This window comes from Anser cygnoides, chromosome 8 (assembly GCF_040182565.1).
Source record: "Anser cygnoides isolate HZ-2024a breed goose chromosome 8, Taihu_goose_T2T_genome, whole genome shotgun sequence".
NCBI classification, from domain to species: domain Eukaryota; kingdom Metazoa; phylum Chordata; class Aves; order Anseriformes; family Anatidae; genus Anser; species Anser cygnoides.
The window spans coordinates 24,987,080-25,000,469 of NC_089880.1; the positions used below are offsets into that span (position 1 = coordinate 24,987,080).

Sequence of the window (13,390 nt, forward strand, 5' to 3'; positions counted from 1 at the left end):
ACAGGAAAATTTGCATTTGGGTTGGGACAAAACACGCTCATGCGCGCACACATACATACCCACATACCCATACGCTCAAAATTAGGAAATTGGCTTTCTGCTCCAGTTAAGCTGAAAAAAGCCTAAATTGAAGCTGAAATCTAACACACTCCATGGAACATTGATCACTTCAGAGATATGACAAGCTCATATGCTTTTTGGATACAATATAGAAATATGGTACTAAGCAAAGTTAGGAATGATAACATTTATGCTGAGATAATGACTTTGGCACTTTGGTTTCTCTAATGTAAATATATGATAGGAAATTCCTCCCTAACAGTGGTACATGGTAATGACTGATTGGGACATATCATTTGACTAATCAATGCACTAAACATAGGTTAAATTCTCGTTTCCCCGCCGCCTGCCCCTCCGTCTCTCTCCACAATTGTATACTGAAGAACTTAGATAAATACACAGCTCTGTACCTTGGGTGTTCCTAAATCACAGCGGAGCTTGGAGGAATGGGAAGGGAAGTTCAACAAAGCAGATTTTTGACACCTGTATAAAGCATATTTATAAATCACACTCATCATTTATTTCCAGAAGAGGTATTGCATTATTCAATAGCCCGAGGGATTGCAGAGAACTACATCAGTCATAAAATATAATATACCTTCTGTCCCAACTTACTAGCTGGTTCTTCAAGTGGCAATGCATGTTAATACAGCATCTATACTTAAACACTGGCAAGAAAAGCATTAAAACAATGAAACAGCAGAAGTTAGTTCTATTGCTGGTGGTATGGGATATTTTATTCTACTGGGGCAATAGCTTGACAGATAATTAGCATTCCTTTATAATGTTACCATTACAGGTACTGTGAGCTGCAGCAGTGTCAACTGTAGCTGAGTTGAAAGGATGAATCATGCATTCATTCAGCTTTGGACTCAACCACAACAAAATGTCCTTGATTGCTACACATTGCATGACTCTCTTGATTGTGTTTCTCACGGGTAAATAGTACCATCCAAGTTTGCTATTTTACATAGTGGGCATGAATTTATTCATTTATTTTTAAATCCCCTGCTCCTGGAATCAATTTCATGGGAATCTGAGCTTCCCTTAGGAAAGACAAAACAGTTGGCTCCCCATTTTCTGAGAAACCCACAGAATAAAACTGAAGTCCCATGAAGCCGGTAGTCAGTGTTACTTCAAGAGCTTGCATCAAATCTGATACACACTCTAAACTCACGTGGAATATAGTCATGATCCGTTGCAATGGATGTGCATAGATCTGTGCTAAACACACCAGTACTGGTGTATATTAATTAATACTGAGCTGCTATTGCTGATGAATAAATAATCTATCAATCACAGTGAGGGTCTCATTTTCTACTATTGCTATGCTTACATGCCAAGGATTAAAAAAAGTTACCCTAAGTCACACCTTAGGAAAGACAACAATAAAAGAAATGCTTGGTCAGTGAACTGCGCTATAGCTGTTCACATGGGGTTCCTGAGCTAGGATCTACGGGAAGCTATTTAATCTTAAATTTATCACGAGTGGTTTCTTCTCCCCTAATCAGAGGAAGCTCAGAGGACTGGGTGCGCTAGACACTTTTAGCTGGCAGAAATCAAATGTGTTGACTCCAAACCCAGAAGGCACCTTGCTTTGAAACCTGCACTGCAGAATGACAAACACTGGGCAGGAGCACAATTGAAATTCGGTGACCTCCAGCAACCTTCATTCATTTCACAGGAATTACAGACAAAATGCCAAGAAATGCAAATATGTCAGAACATACGTTGATATCCAAGCTATTTACATACTGTGATATCCAAACATAGCGTGATATCTGAGCTAGTAAGTATTTAGCATTACTGTCCAATGGAGAAGTGATTCACAAAAAACTCATTAGTGACAAACCGAGTGACTGTTCTGTGTGGTATGGTGACAGCTGTGAGTGCGGTGACATCTGTGCTCATTATATTCCTAAAAGCCTCACAGGCCTCTGGAGAAAGCCACAGGTTAGGAACAAAACTGTAAGTCCCAGTCTCGGTCCTGTTGGTGGTTTTCCTTATGGTCCTGGACAAGCTGTTTCTGTTTTTGCTCTTTTCTGTCTCTCTTATCTTTATATGGTCTAGCCTATTTATTCTGTAAGTTTTCCAACACCTGGAATTATTTCTGGGATGGTACCATAGAATCATTTCTGGATTTGATCAGATTATAACAAATAAAATTCAATGGGTTTTGGTTCATTGGCTATTTGCTTTTACTATGTAACTTATCATCACCCTTAAGATTTGCCTATGTATGTTATTTTCAGCTCCCTTTTTATGAATAATACATTACTATTCAGGTCTGAGCTCTGTCTTGAATACAGCAGGAGAACCAATCTTTTTAAGCGCATTAAGGTTGAATTTGAAGGTCTGTTAAGCTATTATATTCAAATGAAGGCATTTCTAGAGTAATAGCGCAAATAAAACTGAAATGAAAGTTCTCAAAATATGTTTCCAATATCCAGCCCAGTGCAATAAATATTATGCAAGGTGAATGGCTTCTCTCCAAAACTAACATCTCTAATCTTCTGCTAGCCAAAATACACAATATAAAAATATGCACAGGGTGTGCTTGAAGCTCACATTTGTGGCAAAGCTCGAAGTTTTCCATTCAGCCTTATCAACTGCTGTACTTTAAAATATAGGGGTAGCTTACAGCACTGGCTGCTGCACCCACTTAAATTGACCACAAATCTACACATCCTTCTGACAAAAGTAGAAAAAAAGCTGGAGGTCATGGTGCGCAGTAGGTCAAAAAAGCCATCTGTGTTCTCCCTTGCCTTTGCAAAGCAGTGGGTTGGGATGCACGGTGAAAAAGCTCAATATTTATCATGGTTTCAAATAAAACCATATGCATATTACAGTCTGACAATTTCCTAAACTCCTTTCTTGAATTAACTGGTATGATGACAAACCAACCGTGAATCCTAAACCATCTCTCACTGAGGAGACTTGAAGAGTACATAGAATTGTCTCCAGTCCTGAGCACCACGCTGCAAGGCCACTGGGAAAGTGACGTGACTGTTTTCAGTCGGATTTTTACCAGTATTATTGTTATTGCCATCATTATCTGCTATTTTTTCAAGGTGAAAAAGCACTACTTTTTCATTAAAAAAAAGGTTTGCATCACAGTTAAAAAAAATTAAATTTTAAATTTTCTTTTTAACTAAGATATTTTCATCACAGATTTCATATTTTTGTTTTGTAGATGACTTCAAGAAAAAAAAAGACTATTTCAAGCAAAATTAATTTTCTGTTTGAAACTTCTGTATCAAAAGTGATTTTTCATCTTGTTTTGTTGGGGAAAAAATCAGCATGCCTTATTAAGCATGGTAGTTTTAAAGATGGACTTGTTTTTTTTCCACAGATGTTGTTCATCTGATTAATGAAAAGTAGCTGCTTGGAAAGTGAGCAAATTTTTCACTACATTCAAATTGTCTTAATTTTTCCATCATAGTCAACAGAAGCACCATAGTCTACAAACAGGAAAGTTCTTGCACATCTCCATGACACAGGGGCTTGGTTCCTGTGGCCTTGAAATAATTTTGGACAAATCATAATTCAGCATGGAGATACCATCTCTAAGCACATTAGCAGGATGATGATGAATTTCTATACATTTTTTCCCCGCCTGCAGGTTGCTTACTTGCATTAATAACTGGTGCAAAGCAGTTCTATAGATTAGCAGGAAACTGCATCTTTATACTCTATAAACAGACCAAGTTCTGGTCTCATTTATGCTGGGAAAGGTTGTGGGCTTGTATTTATTTAAGATGAGGGAGAGAAGAAAATAATTCCAGTGGGAAAATTCCAGATTTAAAATGAAATCTTTTATTAAGAAAAAGATGTCTTGAGTTAGATAATGAATTAAGCCCAGGGCAAAGACGGAAATTGATAATTTCCACATAAGTTAAATAGTTGAGTTAAAGACAACAGGGGATCTTAGAGGGTTATTTTGACTAATGACTTACTAAATCATATAAAAAATATCTGAAATTTTAGGTTGTAGCAGCTGACTTGAGCTAAGAATGCACACCTATTTTTCTAATGGGCATAGGCCACAGAGAGCAGGATCTGCTTTATTCAGTTTAAGTTATGTTAATGAGAATTTTTTTAAAAAGCAAAATACAGAAATGCAGCAAAATGTACTTATTGGATAGTTGCTGTAGAAAGTAATGGTTAAAGAAACAAGCCATTCATCTGGTGTCAGTTCAGGCATTTGCAGAATTGTCAGTTAGAAAACAAATATAGGCAATATTAATTTATCTGTTTCACCATCACTACTGATTACTAGGGATGTTATTAACATATACAACAAGAAAAAATAAGTTTACCAGTCGAATAAATACATTTTTTCTTTTTCTTTTTTTTTTTCTTTATATGAACATGAATATTTTACAAAACCCCATAGCACTATGGGAAATAAAGATCCTTCTACAAAAAGAAGATGTAAGTCAGTGTTACAATAAAGCTTTAGAGTTTCAAAACGTATCTGGGCAAAGAGACAAAATCAGCTAGAAGGCACTACTGATTCACTGAGAAGGTCCAGTCTGCAAATGTTGTCATAACCTCCAATTCATTCATAAATTATCTCTCTTCTCTATTCCAAGGGATTGCACGTAATACTAATGTGGTCAGGAAGGCTGCAGTAGATTCAGAAGAAATGAAGCTATGGCCACGTAGAGAGGAGAAGTTATTGATGGCCATAAAATGGTGGCTGAAGCTGAGCTCGTTGGCTGAGGCTGGGATGGGCGGTCTGAGTGTGGTCTCTGATCCAGCCGGTTCGAAATCCAAATGGGAGGTTTGACTGTGATGTAGCCGTTGGTTATCCTGATATAGGAAGGCAACGTGGTGGTGCTACGAGAAAACAAAAGAGAAGGAAATTAAACAGGAGAGCCCTTATTTCTGCTCTGTGATCTGTCATTCTATATGTAGTAACAACAACCATGACAATCACAATTATTATTATTATTTGCATGTATTAGACATGGAGGGAGATCCCCAGGGGACACTAACTGTGATGGTCTGGAAACAGATCTGATTCAGGATGTCCCTCAGCTTCTGGCTGCTGGTAGAATCCACCAGGATGACCCAGTTCTTATGTTCTTAGATATTGCTTGCCACCAAAGGTCTCAAAATTTGGCATGTGTCACAGCCATGCCTTACCCACCATGGAGTGGATACTAAGTCCAGGAGGATCAGAAAACATTTCCTTCCCCTGTCTCAAAACCATAAAGAATTTCCCGGGATCCCCTTACAAAACAGATAACCTTGAGCACAGGAGACCAAGCAGCTTCTTTTCTTTTCTTGGCTTTAAGACATTTTGGATCCTATCATATTGCCAAAACCAGACTCAATGTGAAGTTTCCCTGGCTGTGGCTTTGCCTCAGTAGCGGTGCGACTGCTTATTGATTGTAGCTTGAGTCAGTACTTTGCTTTGAATGTGCACGTTGGAATTCATCACAATTCCCATGACAATGAAGGTCAAAAAGATGCATTTGCAATTGATTAGGAAGTTTTAAATTGTAATCTCCATTTCATAAAATCCTTCCTTTGCACCCAGTATTAGATGATCCATAATCCACCAGCTGTCATGGAGCAGCATAACTGCATGCAGACTGTGCAAAGTGGATTTTGGAGTTAAGGCACCTCTGTGGAGCAAGAAGAAAAAAGACAAGTTCCTCTGAAAACAAGATGTGACACTAATACTTGCAGATTCTCTGCGTTACTTCTTAAATCTTCCATAGAGGGGATTTAGGGTTACTAAAACGGCCCTCACGTAATTTGTTATGGGGTAAGAAGCTATGCAGTCCTATAACTTATTTAGCTACTGTATCTGAGATCCTGACCTTGGAGGAAAAACGGCTGTGTATTGCCTAACATCAGACAAAAGGAACAATACCTTGCTCCGGATTCATGTGCAGAAAGAGAATTTAGTAGCAGTGAATGCTTTTGTCTTTTTCTGTCTGAGCAATAATAAGATGGCATATCGCCATCACCATCAGTCATAGCTTTTAGCTTGGACGCCTCAGAAGCATGGAGTCAATCACAAACCGTGAGAAGATCAGAGTCCACCCAGAAGAGGGCACTGGTAAACGCACAGGCAGGTCAACATCAAACGCAACAGACAATCGCTGCGTGTCACACTTCACCCCAGATTTTGGAATAATTCATTTCAGTTCTTCCCTCATTCTTTACACTGTCACCACATCTTCTGGGTGGGACAGTTGTTATGTTGCTAGAAGTGATCTTAACTAATGTGTAATGAATTAGAGCAAAAAGAAAAGGCAGTCTATAATTAAAGACATGGGAATTGCTTAATGAGAGCAGATAATACATCTAAACAACATTATTTCTTGACAGTGAGAAGTGGTACTTGTTCCAGAGGTACAAACTGCTGTAAATAAAGAATTTGAAATCAAGCCATGCTGGAGAAAGCTCTTAACTAAATTCCCATAATAAGTGGTTGGTTTATATCTTTAATGGATGATACAGGGCATACAGCTTCAGAACTTGTGCTATTGCATCAAAACTGCTGCAGCCACTTAATAAAAAGAATAGATCTGGGATAAGTTAATGCTGCTGTTTCAGATTTGTCCGGTGTTTTTGAGCAGTTAATTTAGTGCTGGCAAGAATGATGCCAGATTAGGTACTGTCTATTCAAGCTCCTGTAACGTATGTAACATCAAGTATGAATGGCATACCCACTGCGAATATAAAGCATCATTAAAGCATACTTCTGACAAAACTACACATGTTGAGTACTTCAACAGAAATGCAGTCATGCTCCAACCTTTGATCCGGATCTCATTTATCCTTTTGAGTGATACTGTGGTGCACAGATCTAGCAACGATGATAGCGGGTACACAGCTTTGGGGTTTTTACCCTGCACCACTTTTCCCTAGTATGTATGGGTAAGGTGCTTGTAATCTTCTTTAGGTTGTCACTTACAGAAATAAGCAATTTAGCCCTAAATTAAATTTCAGACTGCAAGAAGGGTCTGGTTTTCACCTTCAATTTAAAAATTATTGCCACAGTGCCATACGGGACTTGCATACACTTTGGGTATATCCTACTCCTGACTCATTCTATGGCTTCATCCGCCAGTGAGACTAAAATGTCCCTTGCACAAACTGCCTTTCTGCACCTTGGGGACGTACTGTATGAGATGTCTGGGGAAGGAGATCAGGCTGGCCAGGGAACTGAGCCCATTCATCAGCCAGCTACCTCTAAGGAATTCCTAAAGAAACCTTAAATCAACAGTTTGCATTTCTGTATGATGTGCTTCCATCTTCTAGTCAACTGCCAGAAGTATTTTGTCAAATTTTTTGTTGTTTTTGTTTTTTCTTTCCTCCCTTGAAAAAAAAAAAAGAAGGTATTTTTGAGAAAAAGAAAACAATTTACTTAAAATCCAGGGTTTCCTGTCAAAAGACCTGAGAAGTTTTTGACCCCTCTTCTCAGTCAGTGAGGTCATTTATTGGTTTCAAGACATTAAATTTCTATAAACGCTTCTTTGTTAGGACAAATATTGTTAGGTGGAGTTATTTGTTACTAAAAAATCCTTATGTGATTTAAGAGGGAATAACAGTGAGTTTCCATGCCTGTGTACAAGGCATACTAATAGCAAAGGAATCCTGGTTTAGCCATATAATATATTTCCTTAAATGCAGCTCTACTTTTAGCACGCTAGCCTACCACCAAGGTAGTTTAGAGATAATTAGAGAGAATGACCCTTTTAACAAATGCTACAAAACTCCTCATAAAACCTCTGGTTCAAGCTTGTAACTCAGCTGTTTCTATAGCAAACGTGGAGAGAAGCCTCTCCAGAAGGTGGTCTGCCTCATTCCAGTGTAGGTCCCTAAGGGTGTGTAGTGTGGCTGGGGGTCTCTCTCTTCCTGCAGGCTATGGAGGAGGTCTAGAGAGCCATGTGAGATTACAAACTAATCCTAGTGGTGGCTCGGGTGACAGGAGATGGCGTCTCCAAACTCCCTCTGAGCCCGTTTGCCTCTGTACGTAGGATCTCACTGACCCTCGGATGAAAGCAAAAACAGAGTCCCCTGAACTCAACTGGACACTTTCCACTGTCCTCAGGGAGGTTTTGATCATTCCTGAAATGTACTCAGAGAATAATATAAATGAATCACGGATCTGGAGGATAATAATCTAAATTATTATCACACCTTCTCTTGCCAGCCCAGGATATTCCATGTTTGAGGTTTTTGTGTCTGATGAAAACATCTTTAATAAAACATTCCTCATGAGCTATGATGAACAGGCAACCACTGGCTCCACTGTTCGTATGCCTATTTTTTGCTTCTGTGTATGGGATTGTTTTAAAAATTTGGAAGACTCCAGGTACCGTTTAGCCAAATGACCTGGGGTATCATATTCATGAGCTTGTACTTTTGATCAGATAATAGGGCAGTTTTTCAAATCAGTGCATTAGTCATACATTGTCTTACCACCATTAGAACGTGTAAAACTTTCCCAAAAAATGGGGCCCCAGGCACATGCTTTGTGAACAGACCCTACTGAATCCAATTAAATGAGTCAAGTCCTTTACGCTGGGGGCATGTCGAAGCACCTTGATGATGTGGGAGCATTTTAAAATTGAAAAATAAAACAAACACACACACAGCCCTTTGTGGGAATTTCTGCTCTGGTTTAGTTTGCAAGGACTTCGCAAGGAACTCACAAATAAAGTTTTAGTGTGACTTGGTTTATTCACATTAGCAGGGCCCATTTGACCACAAGTGACACTGCATCAGGGTCACAGAAGATGGGGCCAAGAGGGACTTTCTGGCACATCTGTCCCAAAGACAGGAACAGGATCTAAGCCCCTCCTGACGTGTATGTCTAATCCAGTCTCAAAAAAAACCTACAGTGATTGCTATTCAAGAGTCTCTGCAGAGAGACTTGACATGCAGAATTACTGCCTAATGTTTCACCAAATATCCCATGCTACAGCACAAGTTCGTGACTCCTCTTGTCCCCACAGGCAGCTTTATTCCTTTCCTATTCTCATCAGCCTTTCACGTATCTTGAAGACTTAACCACGTTTCACCTCAGCCTTCTCTCATTCAAACAAAAAATTCCCTCTGCCTTTTTCTGCAAGTCCTCACGTGCCCTCCCTCCATCTTTTCTTCTCTTCTCCCCTGACTCTGCCTGGTTGATCTGCATCTTCTCTGAAGTGAGCTGCCCCAAACTGGGATCTGTAGGTCTCTCTGAGGTATTACCAGCCCCGTGCTTTGTGCAGTAGGCACCGCTGCTTCTCTATTGGCAAAGTAGAAGAAAGTGCATGAGAAGCTCTGGCTCCCAATTAGGAGCCACTTATTTCACATGCTGCCCCTCTGCAATCTCCAGGAAGATGGTTTTTTGACTGATTTTTGCCCCCAAACCACTCTTATACTCCCAGTAACTGTTCTCAAGATGATGGAAAACTGGTGGTGCACTGAAGGAGCGAGCACTGGCTCAATTACAGTGATATTTCTATGCACAATTAATCTGCTGCCATCCTTCTGTCCCAACATGGTTTCTGTTCAGGGCGGAGGAAGTAGCCTTTTTAAGCATAACTTATAAAGTATTTGGGGATTTTTCTGGATCAAAGGAGCTATATAAACACATGACAAGTATTTTTAATAAATGTAAACAAATGTGGACTCAGACAGCCTTTCTTACAATACAACATCTGATGAAAGAAGCTTATCAAGATGATGTGCCATCATAGATTGAACCCTGAAAACATGCATTTTTCAACTGAAAACCTAATGAGCTAGTAAACTGAAGGAAAACTTTTTGAGTAAATACAATAATGGCTGTTTTGCATTTGTGATTTGATGTTAACCTTCTGATTTTTTTAAGTGATATTAAGTATATGCTTCCTGTTTCTTTTCAAACAAATTTTGCCCTATTTTTTTCCTTTTCATTTAATAAACAGATGTGAAAGGAGTTGATCACATAATTTTTCTGCTGATCAGAAATAATGTCCTGCTAGTGAAGACAATTATTCTTGGAACTAACCAGACTTGTTTATGTCACCAAAACTTACTAATCAAGATTTGAAAAATCTATCTGCTTAAAGCATTGTGACCAACCTGTTGTGGCATGTAAACAAGCTGCCTGGAAAAAAGTCTGACCACCGTTCTAAAAAACAGAACAAAACAAAAAAAGAAAAACAAAACAAAACAAAAACATAGGTGTTTAACCAAAAGGAAAAAAGAGTAAGCTGGGGGGAAAATATCACACTAGAAATGTTACAAGGTTTTAAATGTGAAGACCATTACTGTAACCTCTCAAAGGGAATGCAAAGTCTCCATCTCCTGATATTTTTAGATTAAGATTTAATGTGTTTCTGGAAGGGACTCTTTAGATCAGCATAAGCTACAGTTTCCCAACCTTTATATCTCTCTTAATCGCTGCCTTTCTCATGGACACTGTTCTTGCAGCCTGAGGGATAAATCCTGCAAGATGCTGAGTCTCCTGGTCCCAGACTAGCAGGACGCTAAGCACTGCAAGCACGAGTGCTCCCAGCAAGGTTAGTTTTCACATACCTACAACTCAGCACGTCCTAAAGCCCATTATGGGATCAAGGCCAAAAGGCTCATGCTTTGGCAAGGTTCAGTTCATCCAAAAAAAAAAAAAAAAAAAAAAAGGGAGAAAAATCCAACCTGGATCAGATTAAAGAATTGGATTTTGGTCCAGGGGAGGCCACTACTCGTTCGCAGCAGTGTAGTAAACTGCCTTTGCATGTCTCATTGAGCGAGCAATCTCACACACTGCTTTGTGGCCAACAGAGAACGCGGGATGAGCCAAGGAAGAGCCTTATCTTTATTATTTTCTCTTTACCCTGGGGTTATTGGGAGCCCAGTCCTTTGGTTGTTTTCCACAGAGCAAGAATCCACCCTCCCTGTGAGCAGCACAGCCGGAGAGTCACCGAGAGGCAGCTGCAGCCACGCTGTCGATAAAGGGGTCAAGCAACAACATCGGGGGCATTTCAACAACCTGCCGCTCTCCATCTGAGCCTCCCTTCCGATGAGATGCAAATGGGAACCATATCCCCACCTGAGAGCAACTTGGAGCTCAGATCCAGCCTTATTTCAAGGCCCTGGCTCTGATGGAGATGGACAGACAGCTCTTCCCCTATTTAAAGTGGGTGCTTGGGAGCCTCCAACCCCCGTGAAGAGGCAAAGGGCAGTGCATCTTCTGATAGCCCCACTCTTCGTTAGGACCACGGCATATCTCTATGAGAAAGAAGATGTCTCTGATGTCTCTGGTCCAGTTTTGGCCCCCTCTGTGGATGGGCCAGGGGCTGGAAGATGGGAGATTTTGTTTTTATCCCCACATCACCCATCAATGAACTGTCAAGACCTCGTTAAAGCACTTCACTTCTATTCCTCCCCTGACTCTGATCTGAGACGAGGCCTTGAGGTGTCAGCGTGACACCGCCGGCACGAACCGATCGTGGAGCGTTTTGCAGGCTCTTGCTGCAATTTACAGGTCTGGGTGGCCCAGGCCACCTGCAGAACACCTTTGCGATGACAAATTCGGCCCTGTTGTGACATCCACCCGCATCGAGGCAGAATGCTACAGAGACATCCTAAAAGGCAGAGCGTCCTTCCAGGCATGGGTGGGACATGCTGCTAGGGCAAAGCGCCTCATCTGCTGTGGGGCCAGAGGAGGGGAGAGGGATGGACGGGAAGGGATGGAGGCCGTGGGGAACGCTGCATCTGAGATGGGGAAAGGTGAGGAGGGGACTTTGCTGTCACAGTGCCACGGCCTGTGGGTCCCCTGGGCATGAGGACAGAGCGGTGCAAAGAGAGACATGTGCATGTGATCAGCAGGTAGGGAAAGAGCAGGTGAGAAGCATCTCCAGCATGGGGCACTCCAAAGGCACTTTTCTGAACTGAACTTTCAGCAGGTGGGGAAGTTTTTTTTGTACCTTGTGGTCAGGCTTAGGTTTCCCCCATCCCTACAGGACACTGCATATGGCCCTATTCAACCTCCTGCCCTGAAATGCTGCAAGAAAACCTTGCAAATATCTCACCCACAAATCCTGCACCCACACGTGGCAGCAGCAGAATCAGGCCCGCAGCTCCTTTTCAGACAACTGCAGAGTGGTGTAAATACACAGAATGCTGTAAAAACCAATAACCTTTGAAGCACACCCTCTGAGTAATTACCCCATTCCCATCTAATGACTTAAAGATGTTATATTCCTCTCTGATTTGGCAACAACAAAGATTTTGACCTTATTAAAACCAGCCCGTCAGGAAACTACATGTCATCCTTAAAAAAAAAAAAAAAAAAGAAAGAAAGAAAGAAAAAAAGAAAGAAAAAAAAAGGAGAAAAAAGAAATTAAATTCTTTAAAATCCCTGTGAACAATAATTCAAGATACTGTAGCTGAAGACCCATGATTTGTTGCAGAGTGTCTGGGTGGTCCTGAGGCAGGAGATGACAACATTAGCTCTTTCCTTTGCCCTTCTAAGAAATGCTTTGATGATTCTCTAATACCCTAAGAATATCCCCCTGTGATTCTGCACTGGGACGAGGCAATCACAGAGCCGGGATAATGCATCCCAGTTTTACCCAGGGCCTGGCCCTTGCTTACAGGGGATAGCTCGGAGCCCTTTGTTTCACAGGCTCTGCGCAGACGTCTGAGCCAGGATGTGTTCGCCAGAGCCTGAATAGTGATGTGGCCTCAAAAACATCCACAAACTCCCCCCCGCCCTCTGTACACATCTGGTTGTGTACCTGATTTGTATGTGCAATTAAGGCACTCATCATCATGGCTCAAATAACCAAATATTTCTTCCACTGGTCATTGGACAGATAATGATTGCAGTATTTATAGCCAAAGTAAGCAAGAACATCAAGGTTTGAATATACAGATGATCTTAGAATGGTAAAAATCTTGCCAGTGATGCAATCTGTGATGTTTCTGGGGCAATCTGCTGATATACAACATGCAAAGGGTTCATTTGGTGGTACTGCAATCAGGTGGTTTTGAACAAAACCCCAAGCATGAGCAGAATATCTCTCTTTTGTCTGTCTCTCACATTAAACTAGCCCCACATACAAAACAATTTGCAATTTTTGGGGTGGCCAAAGTCGTAATCCCTATTTTATTTCTTGGGCTCAACCTTTCAATTAATTAGAAACAGAGTGACTTGGTCTGGCCTCTCCTATGTGCACTCAAGTGTTTGTTTGGTACTGTGTGGGCCCTATGGCTCAGATATTTTTTGCAGATGCACAGAATTAACCATGCCTGTTTAGATGTGCTTGGGGAACACATACGTTCATAGAGATGTATATATTTGACCCTGTCACTTTCTTGTTAAACACTG

General features: G+C 40.8%; 1 protein-coding gene across 1 annotated transcript in view; it reads right to left on the minus strand.

Annotated features, from left to right (window-relative positions):
* Window positions 1–4,391: 4,391 nt before the first annotated feature.
* The window catches only part of TRABD2B (TraB domain containing 2B), a 278,502-nt gene continuing 269,503 nt past the window's right edge, over window positions 4,392–13,390 (minus strand). The window contains exon 7 of the mRNA XM_067001944.1: window positions 4,392–4,902. Within this exon, the coding sequence (XP_066858045.1) occupies window positions 4,680–4,902 (223 nt within the window). The 3' untranslated portion in view covers window positions 4,392–4,679. The remainder of the gene's footprint in view (window positions 4,903–13,390) is intronic.